The sequence below is a fragment of the Clarias gariepinus genome, chromosome 19 (genome assembly GCF_024256425.1).
Source record: "Clarias gariepinus isolate MV-2021 ecotype Netherlands chromosome 19, CGAR_prim_01v2, whole genome shotgun sequence".
In the NCBI taxonomy this organism is placed as follows: Eukaryota; Metazoa; Chordata; class Actinopteri; order Siluriformes; family Clariidae; genus Clarias; species Clarias gariepinus.
The window spans coordinates 17,830,192-17,842,984 of NC_071118.1; the positions used below are offsets into that span (position 1 = coordinate 17,830,192).

At 39.2% G+C, this 12,793-nt stretch overlaps 1 protein-coding gene across 5 annotated transcripts in view; it reads right to left on the bottom strand.

Moving 5' to 3' along the window:
- Nucleotides 1-12,793, bottom strand: part of dennd1a (DENN/MADD domain containing 1A) — a 199,299-nt gene that overhangs the window by 4,823 nt on the left and 181,683 nt on the right. For 4 of the 5 annotated variants that reach the window (XM_053478387.1, XM_053478386.1, XM_053478388.1 and 1 more), the window contains 2 exons: nt 746-874; nt 48-315 (listed from right to left, as the gene is read on the bottom strand). In XM_053478387.1, coding sequence (XP_053334362.1) covers nt 48-315; nt 746-874 — 397 coding nt within the window. The remainder of the gene's footprint in view (nt 1-47; nt 316-745; nt 875-12,793) is intronic. The other variant, XM_053478389.1, reaches the window with a different exon arrangement.

Sequence of the window (12,793 nt, forward strand, 5' to 3'; positions counted from 1 at the left end):
GGAGAAGCAGGTGTTAATCTAACTGAACATTTCAATGTAGAAAGCACCTGGTAGCTGATGTTACCATGCTGTTCAACTGGCTTGCAGACCAAATTTAGTTCCTCTTGGCGTTGTCCTGAGTGTGTGTTTAAAGTATGTAGTGAATATGGAGCCTTCTTCTGCTGGTTGCTGAAGGAATCATCTAAAAGACTTAGCTCAGAAAACTTGGAATGTATTGGCCCATGCATGGTTGTGTTACCACGGAAACACTCAGTTTCCACTTCCACTTTCTTTTCCACAAACTCTTTGTCCTTCAGAGATTGGTATGACTGAGACCTAGTGCGTGCACACACACACACACACACACACACACACACACACACACACACACACACACACACACACAGTAATTTACATGGCACTAACCATTTTTATACTGTATATTTTTAACGTTATTTTCTAACACAGTTATTTATTATTGGTGCTCTACTTTTAAGCCCCTTTTAAGTAACAGCATTCTCATGTAAGTAACATACTCAATAGTTCACATTTATATTTAGACTATAATTATTTTGGGGAACCTAATTGTCCTAAGCCCCCTTGATACATTCTGTAACTATTGCTTGTTTTATACCAATCAGTGTTAATTTTTTTCAGGCATCACAAGCTCATTTAATTAAATTTGAATAATTACATCAGGTTAACTACTGGCAGAAAATAGGGGTGGGTGTAAGTGAGTGGTTTAAAGGCAGATTAAACAATACACCATTCAAAGGGTGAGGAGAGAAGGAAGTGGTCAGGAAAAGCAGACATGAAGTCATCATCTTGTGACAGCTCATCACCAGAGGAGTCTTCACACAGAAACACAGTGTAGTGACGTGCAGGGTGCACAGAACTAAATGCATTGAGAGAAAGAAAAAGAGAGAAAGACAAATAGACAGACTGTGCAGGAACATGTATATGCACACAAAAAATAAGAAGCTAGGTGTTACCTGTGAATTCTTTAAAACAAACCACAGACACACCAAGCCAAGAGGAAAAAAGAGAATGCAATGCAGAGAGAAGAGATTATGAAAGTTGTTTGCCTAAAATTATGCCTGATTAATTATTATACATAAATACATATTCTAAAAACAATTCTATATAAAATACTGTACATAAGCGTGCAAGTTTTAATTTTTTATAAAGGTAAATCCACATTTTCAACACAGTGGCCAACTGATTTCAAAAAGAATAATTCCTAAAATCAATAAATAAACATAAACACTGAGTGCATATGCATATGTTGACTTCATGCAAGTTAAAATGATCAAAGCATTAAATCTGTAAATTTCTCTATAAAAACAACTTTAAATAAATTGGTATTTTGCTGCAACAACGTCTGCTGTTAAAAATGCTTTACAATACCATCATTTCACTGAACAAAATTAGCTATGAACCTCTTCTAACATCCCGATTTGAAATTGGCTCCCAAGTCGTTGCGGTCAATATGAATTCAGTTAATTTTAAATGTCAAAAACCAGTAATGATTTAAATAATTCCGTAAGAATATGAAAATGACTCTACAGTGCATTTTGACACATACTGAGACAATAATAAAGCGTTACATTCTCGATAATGAGCTATTAAGGATTTGAACAACGTTCAACAAAGCCATAAATTTTTTTTATAATAAAAGCATACCGTCGTAATAGACATTAGGCAAATTAAAAACAATGCTTCAGACTACTACGTACAAATTATTAAAAAGGTGTTAACAATATGGTACTAACCTCATATCGTCCCGTTAATGGATAGACGTCGACCTATAGACCTTGGAGGAACTAGACATATGTCCCATACTGCCACCTGTACTCTCTCACATACAGTACATGGCCGGAACGCACAGGCAAAAGGCTCCACTAATATTCGAGTAATCCAGTAATGAGACATCACATGTAACTGAGTTACAGTCACACAAGCAGCATAATCCCAATTTGTATTATGTATCTTTATTTTTCCATTTATTTTCTTCTCTCCTTCTTTTGTATTAAGAACGATTCTTCTTTGACGGTACTTTCTACATTCATTATTATAAGTAGTAGTAGAAGTAATGCTTCTTACTTAATGATTATTAATTTTATTACCTTTGCTTTTTGCTTTCCTTATTTTTCACCCCTGTTCTGGCTGGATATATATATATATATATATATATATATATATATATATATATATATATACACATACAGGTCCTTCTCAAAAAAAATTGCATATTGTGATAAAGTTCATTTTCTGTAATGTACTGATAAACATTAGACTTTCATATATTTTAGATTCATTACACACAACTGAAGTAGTTCAAGCCTTTTGGCATACAGCTCATAAAAACCCAAAATTCCTATCTTAAAAAATTAGCATATCATGAAAAGGTTCTCTAAACGAGCTATTAACCTAATCATCTGAATCAACTAATTAACTCTAAACACCTGCAAAAGATTTTTGAGGCTTTTAAAAACTCCCAGCCTGGTTCATTACTGAAAACCGCAATCATGGGTAAGACTGCCGACCTGACTGCTGTTCAGAAGGCTATCATTGACACCCTCAAGCAAGAGGGTAAGACACAAAGAAATTTCTGAACGAATAGGCTGTTCCCAGAGTGCTGTATCAAGGCACCTCACTGGGAAGTCTGTGGGAAGGAAAAAGTGTGGCAGAAAACGCTGCACAACGAGAATAGGTGACCGGACCCCGAGGAAGATTGTGGAGAAGGACCGATTCCAGACCTTGGTGGACCTGCGGAAGCAGTGGACTGAGTCTGGACTAGAAACATCCAGAGCCACCGTGTACAGGCGTGTGCAGGAAATGGGCTACAGGTGCCGCATTCCCCAGGTCAAGCCACTTTTGAACCAGAAACAGCGGCAGAAGCGCCTGACCTGGGCTACAGAGAAGCAGCACTGAACTGTTGCTCAGTGGTCCAAAGTACTTTTTCGGATGAAAGCAAATTTTGCATGTCATTCGGAAATCAAGGTGCCAGAGTCTGGAGGAAGACTGGGGAGAGGGAAATGCCAAAATGCCTGAAGTCCAGTGTCAAGTACCTACAGTCAGTAATGGTCTGGGGTGCCATGACAGCTGCTGGTGTTGGTCCACTGTGTTTTATCAAGGGCAGGGTCAATGCAGCTAGCTATCAGGAGGTTTTGGAGCACTTTATGCTTCCATCTGCTGAAAAGCTTTATGGAGATGAAGATTTCATTTTTCAGCACAACCTGGAACCTGCTCACAGTGCCAAACCACTGGTAAATGGTTTACTGAGCATGGTGTTACTCTGCTCAATAGCTGTGCTCAACTCTCCTGACCTGAACCCCATAGAGAATCTGTGAGATATTGTGAAGAGAAAGTTGAGAGACGCAAGACCCAACACTCTGGATGAGCTTAAGGCCGCTATCGAAGCATCCTGGGCCTCAATAACACCCCAGCAGTGCATTTACATTTACATTTAGGCATTTGGCAGACGCTCTTATCCAGAGCGACTTACAAAAAGTGCTTTAATGTTTACATAAAAAGTGCCACAGGCTGATTGCCTCCATGCCACGCCGCATTGAAGCAGTCATTTCTGCAAAAGGATTCCCGACCTATTAAGTATTGAGTGCATAACTGAACATAATTATTTGAAGGTTGACTTTTTTTGTATTAAAAACACTTTTCTTTTATTGGTCAGATGAAATATGCTAATTCTTTGAGATAGGAATTTTGGGTTTAATATTAAAACAATTAAAAGGCTTTACCTACTTCAGTTGTGTGTAATGAATCTGAAATATATGAAAGTCTAATGTTTATCAGTACATTACAGAAAATAATGAACTTTATCACAATATGCTAATTTTTTGAGAAGGACCAGTATATATATATATATATATATATATATATATATAATATTTTTTTTTTCAGTTGACTGGACAACTACAGCCAATGTGATCAGGGAGGGTACTTGGTGTATCATCAGGTAAGAGAAAAGTGGACAAGGATACTTGGTGGTGGAACGAGGAAGTCCAGGAGTGTGTACAGGGAAAGAGGCTAGCTAAGAAGAAGGAGGACTCTGAGAGGACTCAAAAGAGTAGACAGGATTACAGGGAGATGCAGCGTAAGGTGAAGGTAGAGGTGGCAAAGGCCAAAAAAAGAGCATATGAGGACTTGTATGCTAGATTGGATAGTAAGGAGGGTGAGGTGGATTTGTACAGGTTGTGAGGCAGAGAGATGGAGATGGGAAGGATGTGCAGCAGGTTAGAGTGATTAAAGATAGAGATGGGAATGAACTGACAGATGCCAGGAGAGTAATACTGTAGGAAGATGGAAGGAGTACTTTGAAAAGTTGATGAATGAGGAAAATAAAAGAGAACGTAGAGTAGAAGACATGACTGTTGTGGAGCAGGAAGTAGCAAATATTACTAAAAGTGAGGTGAGAAGGGCGTTGAAGAGGATGAAGACTGGAAAGGCTGTTGGTCCTGATGACATACCTGTGGAGGTATGGAGGTGCTTGGGAGAGGTGGCAGTAGAGTTTCTGACTAGTTTGTTTAACAAGATCTTGGAGAGTGAAAGGATTCCAGAGGAATGTAGGGGAAGTGTATCGGTGCCGATTTTTAAGAACAAGGTAGATGTGCAGAGCTGTAGCAATTACGGAGGCATAAAGCTAATGAGCCATACAATGAAGCTGTGGGAAAGAGTAGTGGAAGCTAGATTAAGGGCAGAGGTGAGCATTTGTGAGCAGTAATATGGTTTCATGCCTAGAAAGAGTACATCAGATGCAGTATTTGCTTTGAGGATGCTAATGGTAAAGTACAGAGAAGGTAATAAAGGGTTTCATTGTGTCGTTGTAGATCTAGAGAAAGTGTATGACAGGGTGCCGAGAGAGGAGCTGTGGTGTTATATGCGGAAGTCTGGTGTGGCAGAGAAGTATGTTAGAAGTGAAGCGGAAATGCTGTAGGTGACGTCAGACGCCATAGACTTGGCGGAAAAACTGAATGAACAGCCAGGACAACGAGGAAAATTTGGAAACTCTTCAGGAATACATTCACTGGTGCTTCGACGTTATAGTCATGAAGAAAAACCAAAATGCATGTTCCCCAGCCAAAAGCGAGACGTGCGTCCTCGAAAAGAAGTCGCCCGGCAGAGTAAATGCTTACCGACATCCTGGATTCAATCGACAACAGTTTTTCAGCTTCGACGCGAGGTTGTCCCTGGTCGAGATCCTGCACTGGGAATTCAAATCCCTGAGGGAATTACTGGAATTCAGCCAGCAGCAGGTGGAAACACTCGCTGCTGAAAATGCTACACTACGGAACTCGGTCAAGTCTCTTACTGAGAATGTGACCCATCTATGTGAAGAAAATAAAAAAATAAAAGAGACTGTCATCGATCTCCAGGCCTGTAGCATAAGAGATAACCTGGTGTTTTCAGGCATCCCGGAATCTGCCGAAGAGGACGCAGACATACCTGAAGCTTCCGGAAGACACCGTGGAAAACATCTGCTTCGAAAGAGGTCATCGGATGGGAGCGAAGAAACCTGGAGCCCCGAGGCCGCGTCCTATTGTGGCCAAATTCGGTTACTTTAAGCAGAAAGAGCAGGTAAAGAGTCGCTGCAGAGAGCTGAAAGGAACAGACTTCAGCGTAAACGACCAGTTCCCCAAAGAGATCCTGGAGCGACGCAAAATTCTGTTTCCAATCCGACGCAGTCTCATCGAAAAGGGCTCCTGAGCTGTCATCGCCGTGGACGGGCAGCTCTACCGCAACCTCAGTAGCGCTCCCTGGTTATACTAACACCACTTAGTGTTATACTAACACTTCAGATAAGAATCAGTTATTTTTTTCTTTTTTTTCTTTCCTCGCTTGGTCTTTCATTAACCTAAATTTAACTATTTATGTCAATTCGCTAATTTAATACGATATCATAAACACGATACCGTCAGTCTCCGCAGCGTTTAAATGTTGTTTTTCCCTACATTCCTCTCTGCTTGCTTCTTTGTATGTCTTTCTTACTTTCAACTCCTTTCACTGCACCGATCACCTGCTTTACTACTCACACACATACAACACCCAATATCACACATCAATACGGCACGACCATGTACATATATACTCAGCATCAACGCAACCATTCCGACCTTACAGCGCACAGAGCAAACAGCAGACATACTCGCACACAAGCGCGTACACGCCCGCTCATATCTTATTTATTTGAGCATCACACGCAGCGAGCAGCATTAGCTACACACACATATCTATGGGCGCACTGAGGTTTGTCACATGGAATGTGAATGGAGCTAGCTTCAGAAAGAAGAGGTTAAAATTATTTAGCCAGCTTAAAAAACTACAGGCAGACGTTGTTTTATTACAAGGGACACATAGACCTGCCACAACTACAGATGAACTTAAAACAACTGAGTTTCCTAATGTGTTCTCAGCCTGCTATAACTCTAGGCAAAGGGGGGGTAGCAGTTTTAATACATAAAAATCTTAATTTCACGATACTTAACACAGTTATAGATCCAGAACGTCGATTTCTAATCATTAAATTATCTATATTTAACAAAAAGTTATGTATTGTTAGTATATATGGTGCAAACGTTGATGACCCATCTTTTTTCACGTTTTATTTACCGCACTCTCTGAACACCTAGATTGTGCACTTGTTCTTGCGGAAGACCTCAACTTTGGACTACATAAAGAAATAGACAGGCTCAGTACAGCTGGAACTCAGCGCAATTGGAAATCCACAAATATAGTTAAACAGTACATGAGCAACTACGGACTTTGCGATGCATGGCGTTCTTTTCACCCACATCTGTTCTCTGGGAAGCAGGCAAAGCTGTGATGAGAGGTAGAATAATCTCATTCTCATCGCATAAAAAGAAAAGGGAAAATAAATGTATTCAGGAATTAGAAGAAACCATAAAGACTTTAGAAGAAGCCTACGTATCCTCCCAGGAACAGGAAATGCTGAAAAAAATAGAATTAAATGAAATTATTAATTTAAAAAAACTTAATTCTTAGCCCAAAGACTTCGCTGGCAAAAATTTGAATATGGTAACAAATCAGGGCAATTCCTAGCGAACCAGTTAAAAACAAATAAAGAAAAACTATGTGCGCTTTTAAGGTTTAACTGGGGATACAGTATATGATGCTGAAAGAATAAACGACACTTTCAGGGACTTTTACAAATCTTTATATTCTCCACAGATAAACCCATCTAAAGACAAAATTGACCAATTTATTGACAATATAACTCTTCCGAAATTATCAGACAATCAAATGATGGCATTAGATTCCCCACTGACATTAGATGAACTTCAGAAAGCCCTGAACAGTATGCCCAATAAAAAGGCTCCAGGTCCAGATGACTTTCCAGCAGAATTCTATAAAGAATTCTGGGCAATTCTGGCATTCTACAGAATGTTGCAGGAAACCAAGGAAAATGGTAGACTTCCACCAAATATGAATTCTGCCAACATTAGTCTCTTGCTAAAACCGGGAAAAGACCCTGTATTGCCTACCAGCTATTGTCCAATATCACTTATTAATGTAGACATTAAAATAATCTGCAAAGCTCTCTCAAAAAGAATTGAGAAGATAACTCCTCTCATAATTCATCCTGACCAAACTGGTTTCATAAAAGGGAGGCACTCCTCAACAAATACATGTAAATTACTTAACTTGATAAGATTATTCATGCAATAAAAACCTTCAAATGACAATATTGTCTCTAGATGCGGAAAAAGCTTTTGATAGGGTCAACTGGAATTTTCTATTTGCAACTTTACACAAATTTGGTTTTGGAAACTCCTTTATAAACTGGCTAAAAATATTATATAACTCTCCAACAGCATATGTCAGGACAAATGACCAGAAAGAGGGGCACCAAGCAGGGATGCCCCCTCTCCCCCTCACTGTTTGCAATTTTTATTGAACCACTAGCCGCAGCAATTAGACAGGCTACAGTGATTAAAGGCATTAAATGCAAAAATGTAGAGCATAAAATTAGTCCTTATGCAGATGATGTGTTACTTTTTCTTCAGCATTCACAAACCACTCTCTCTGAGATAATTACATTAATAAACTCTCTCTCAAGAGATTATTTAATAAACTGGTTAAAATCTACGGTTCTTCCAATTAATTGCTCCTTCCAGAACTCTTCCACTCCACTGCAATCTGGAAACATTAAATATTTAGGTATTAATGTTTCACCTAGACTGGAAGATTTGATTAAATTAAACCACATCCCACTTTTAAAAACGGTAGAAGATGATCTAATCAGATGGAAGTCTCTACCCATATCAATTATGGGAAGACTCGTTTTAATAAAAATGATGGTTTTGCCAAGAATTAATTATTTATTTGCAATGATCCCGAGCAAACCATCACCTGAATGGTTTAGATCTCTGGACTCCTCCATCTCTAAATTCCTTTGGAAAGGTAAACCCCGCGTACTAGCTTAAAAACACTGCAAAAGACCAAGGATAAAGGAGGACTAGATCTACGTAACTTTCACCACTATTTCTTAGCCAACAGGCTTCAACACATTTCAGGGTGGTTAAAACACACCATCTTAGATGAGCCTTGGCTTGATGTAGAACAGGCATTATGCAATAATATAGAGATTTCAGATCTGCTGATCATTCTTCAGCTCGATCATCAAACGACACGCATGCTTCAAAAGCATCAGTATCAGCTCTTCTCTGACAGCATGGTGGGAGTTTCTAAAAATTACTGAGTCTTCACTAATCCCATGCAAACGTACTCCCATCTGGAATAATCCTAACATATTGCTAAACAATAATATGATAAACTTCACAGATTGAAGTTGTAAAGGTATCAAATACCTGGAACATATATTTGAAGGGACAGACTTTATTCCCTTTGACATATTAGTTAAACAATATGGGATTAACAAAAACAGATTTTTAGAATATCAACAAATTAAATCTATAGTAAAAAGGAAATTTAAGTCTAATCATATCAAATTACAAATACCACCAAGTGTGGCAGATTTTATTAATCTCAAAATCACCAAATTAACGTCTAAAATATACAGGACACTTTCCAAAATAGATGAATTAGTATCACTTTCTATTGCAAAATGGGAGGCAGATCTATCAGTAAGCTGGGACCATAATTTCTGGTCTCAGATATGTTTAAAAACCTTCGAACTGACTAGAAATCCTGGTTTACAATTAATACAATACAAAATCCTGCATAGAGTGCACTACACAGGTCATAAGATGTTCAGGATGGGTTTTACAGCTTCTAAAAACTGCTCACACTGTCAAGGCAATACACCTGACAATTACATCCATGCTCTATGGTTCTGTCCACCTGTTCAGAGTGTTACGTTCCCTCGTGTATTTGTTGTTTTTTTGTATCTGTTTCTTTGTCTCCTCTCTCTAAAGTATACTGCAGGTTCAGCACAGTGGTTGTCCGGGGTTCGCCAATCCTCCAATGAAACAAGACCAGTCGTTATAAAAGAGGCAGGGCTCCCTTGACTTGCCGTCAGTCGTCCTGCTTTCCGGCCAGCGGGCGGCTGTCCATTTTGTGTTGACTGCGCTTTGGTTTTGTGGTGAATTTAAGCTTGCCGTGTTTAGTCTGTATTCTGTCTTCGGTGGCTATCAGTTAGCCTGATTTTGCTTTAGCTTGTTTAAACCTTCGAACACTCGAGACGTATGAAACACCTGCTACTGAATGACGTTTGTAACGAACCTTAAGCACTGCTTTGCCTTGATTAATCCAGCTTTATTGTTATTTAAGTCTGGCTAAAATACCCAAGAGAAAGGAGACAGGTAAACTGGTAACTTAGAATTTAGTTTTTTGTTAATAGCAGGTAAGGAGTGACCACCACCTTTGTATTTTTGTTTTATTAGTTAGAGTAGTTTAGTTTGGGTGCCGCATGCGCTGAAGCTTCCGGTTTCTTTTCTACATTTTTTGTTTGGTAATTAGAGTATTTGGGTTGGGGTTTAGTTATCAGAATTTCTTTTGCTTTTGATAATTTCTTTGTTTTGGTGTCACTCAGTTTTCTCCTTTCCCTTTAATTTCTTTTGTTTTACATTTTTGAAATTGGTTAAAATAAAACTGCTTTTATCTTTATTCACTTGCCTCACGACTTTCCTTCATGGTTTACCCCTGTGGCAAAACATCTCACTTAAATGTTACAGATCATCCCCATTAACATCTAACACGTAACAAGAGGTACTGGTACAGGATTTGTGAAGATTTGTCAACGTGTCTTAAATGTTCTATTCCAGCCTCTCCTTCAATCTGCTTGTTGGGAGACCTAGATGGTGTCACTACAGAAGCTAACACAATCCACATGGCTTTCACTGCCCTATGCATAGCTAAGAAGACTGTCCTCATAAACTGGAAAAATAAAAATAATCTTAATATCAACCAATATAGAGATCTTTTGTTGGATTACATTAGTCATGACACGGCTTCGGCTGCCACATTAGATCAATCTCTCTGGGCTCCTTTGATCAGCTCCATCACGTAGTGTGGGTGGGGGTCCCGATTCTGTCTGGCTGTGGTTTTTGATGTTGGCGTGGGGTGGCCATATGGGCTGGGGGCATCTGGGGATTCCTTGGGGGTGAATGATGATAGCATAGCTACCACATACGCATTGTCATGTGTTATCTGTGTTACTGACAGGCCGGGAAAGAAAAAAAAAAAAAGAGAAGTATGTTAGAGTGGTGCAGGACATTTATGAGAGCTGTAAGACCGTGGTGAGATGTGCTGTAGGTGTGACAGAAGAGTTCAAGGTGGAGGTGGGTCTGCATCAAGGATCAGCTCTGAGCCCCTTTTTGTTTGCTTTGGCGATAGGCAGGTTGACAAATGAGGTTAGACAGGAGTCTCCATGGACTATGATGTTTGCAGATGACATTGTGCTTTGTAGCGAGAGCAGTGAACAGGTCAAGGAAAATTTGGAGAGGTGGAGGTACGCTTTGGAAAGCAGAGGAATGAAGGTTAGCTGCAGCAAGACGGAATACATGTGTGTGAATGAGAGGAACCTAAGAGGAACAGTGAGGCTTCAGGGAGCAGAGGTAAAGAAGGTGCAGGACTTTTAGTGCTTAGGGTCAACAGTCCAGAGCAATGGAGAGTGTGGAAAGGAGGTGAAGAGGCGGGTGCAGGCAGGTTTGAATGGGTGGAGAAAACTGTCAGGTGTGTTGTGCGATAAAAGAGTATCAAGCGAGAATGAAAGGAAAGGTGTACAGAACAGTGGTGAGACCAGCGATGCTCTACGGCTTAGAGACAGTGCCACTTAAGAAAAGTGTTGGAGATAAGAGTTGGAGATAGCTGAAGATGTTGAGGTTCTTCTTGGGAGTGACAAGGATGGATAGGATCAAGAATGAGTTTATCAGAGGGACAACCCATGTTACATGTTTTGGAGATAAAGTCAAAGAGGCTAGACTGAGGTGGTTTGGACATGTTCAAAGGAGAGATGGTGAATACATCGGTAGAAGGATGCTGAGGTTGGAACTGCCAGGGAGGAGATCTAGAGGAAGACCAAAAAGGCGATTTATGGATGCAGTGAGAGAGGACATGAAGTTAGTTGGTATGAGAAGAAGATGCAGAGGATAGGGTTAGATGGTGGCAGATGATTCGCTGTGGCGACCCCTGAAAGGGAACAGCCGAAAGACAAAGAAGAATATATATATTTTTACCGTTATATTTCTGTAGTTATTTTGTGACTTGATTCTGAGCCATCATATATTACACGTAAAATTGTGTGTTTTGTTGGATTCTCTCTTAATCAATTGTGTTATCGTCTGAATATTCTTATAAATATAAAGATGCACTCTTGTGTACGATAAAACTCAATGCAGATATTGTAATTTTCTCTGTCCTCCTAAAATATACAGAACCTGAGCCATTTGGAGTAACATGTATGGTAAGTGTTAGACAAAATGCCTGGGCTTGCGCAGTGGTGGCATCGCATTTCCCTTATTTTTAGGACATGCTCCAACTTCATTTTTTCTCCAAATTTGAATCTGTGTAGATTCGGTAGAAAATTCTGCTAAGTGGAATAGGGTATAAATGAAAAAAAAATATATATATATATTCAGAGTCGGTTACTTCACACGGGGAGTATTTTGACTTTAGTTATGTTAGGACTCAAGTTGATATAAGTTGTCCCAACATATATATATATATACTGTACAGCTCTGGAAAAAAAAATATTTTTTTTGCAAATTACTTCAGAAAACACATGGAATGTTGTCAAGAGGAGGATGGATGGTCACAAACTATCAACCGTCAAAGCCAGAGGTCAGTAGTAATGAAAATATTTTTTACTTTTACTTGAGTAGAGTAGTGAGGAAGAAACGTTCCTCTTACGCCGCTACATTTGGTCACACTTGACTCGTTACTTTTCTACATTTTTATTATACACATGCAGCCTTTAGATATACTGCATGACTGTCACCAATCAGCCGAAATATCAATAACCACATGTCGTCAGGCGGCATAGTGGGAAAAGATTTTTAGCCGGCATCCCTATATATATATATATATATATATATATACACACACGTATATGTGCATTTTGCAAATTATATTTTTTTATGAAATTTTGTATCTGATCTTTTGATATGCATAGTGCAAATTGTTCAGCTCAAAAACAATTGTGTGTTGTATGTGTAGTGTTAAAACTCAATGCAGATATTGTAATTTTCTCTGTCCTCCTAAAATATACAGAACCTGAGCCATGTAGACCCGCGGCGCAATATTGTGATAAAATATGTATGGAAAGCACACAATGATCATTGGTGTGATGGCTAATCTCCCGCTCACCCTCATTCTT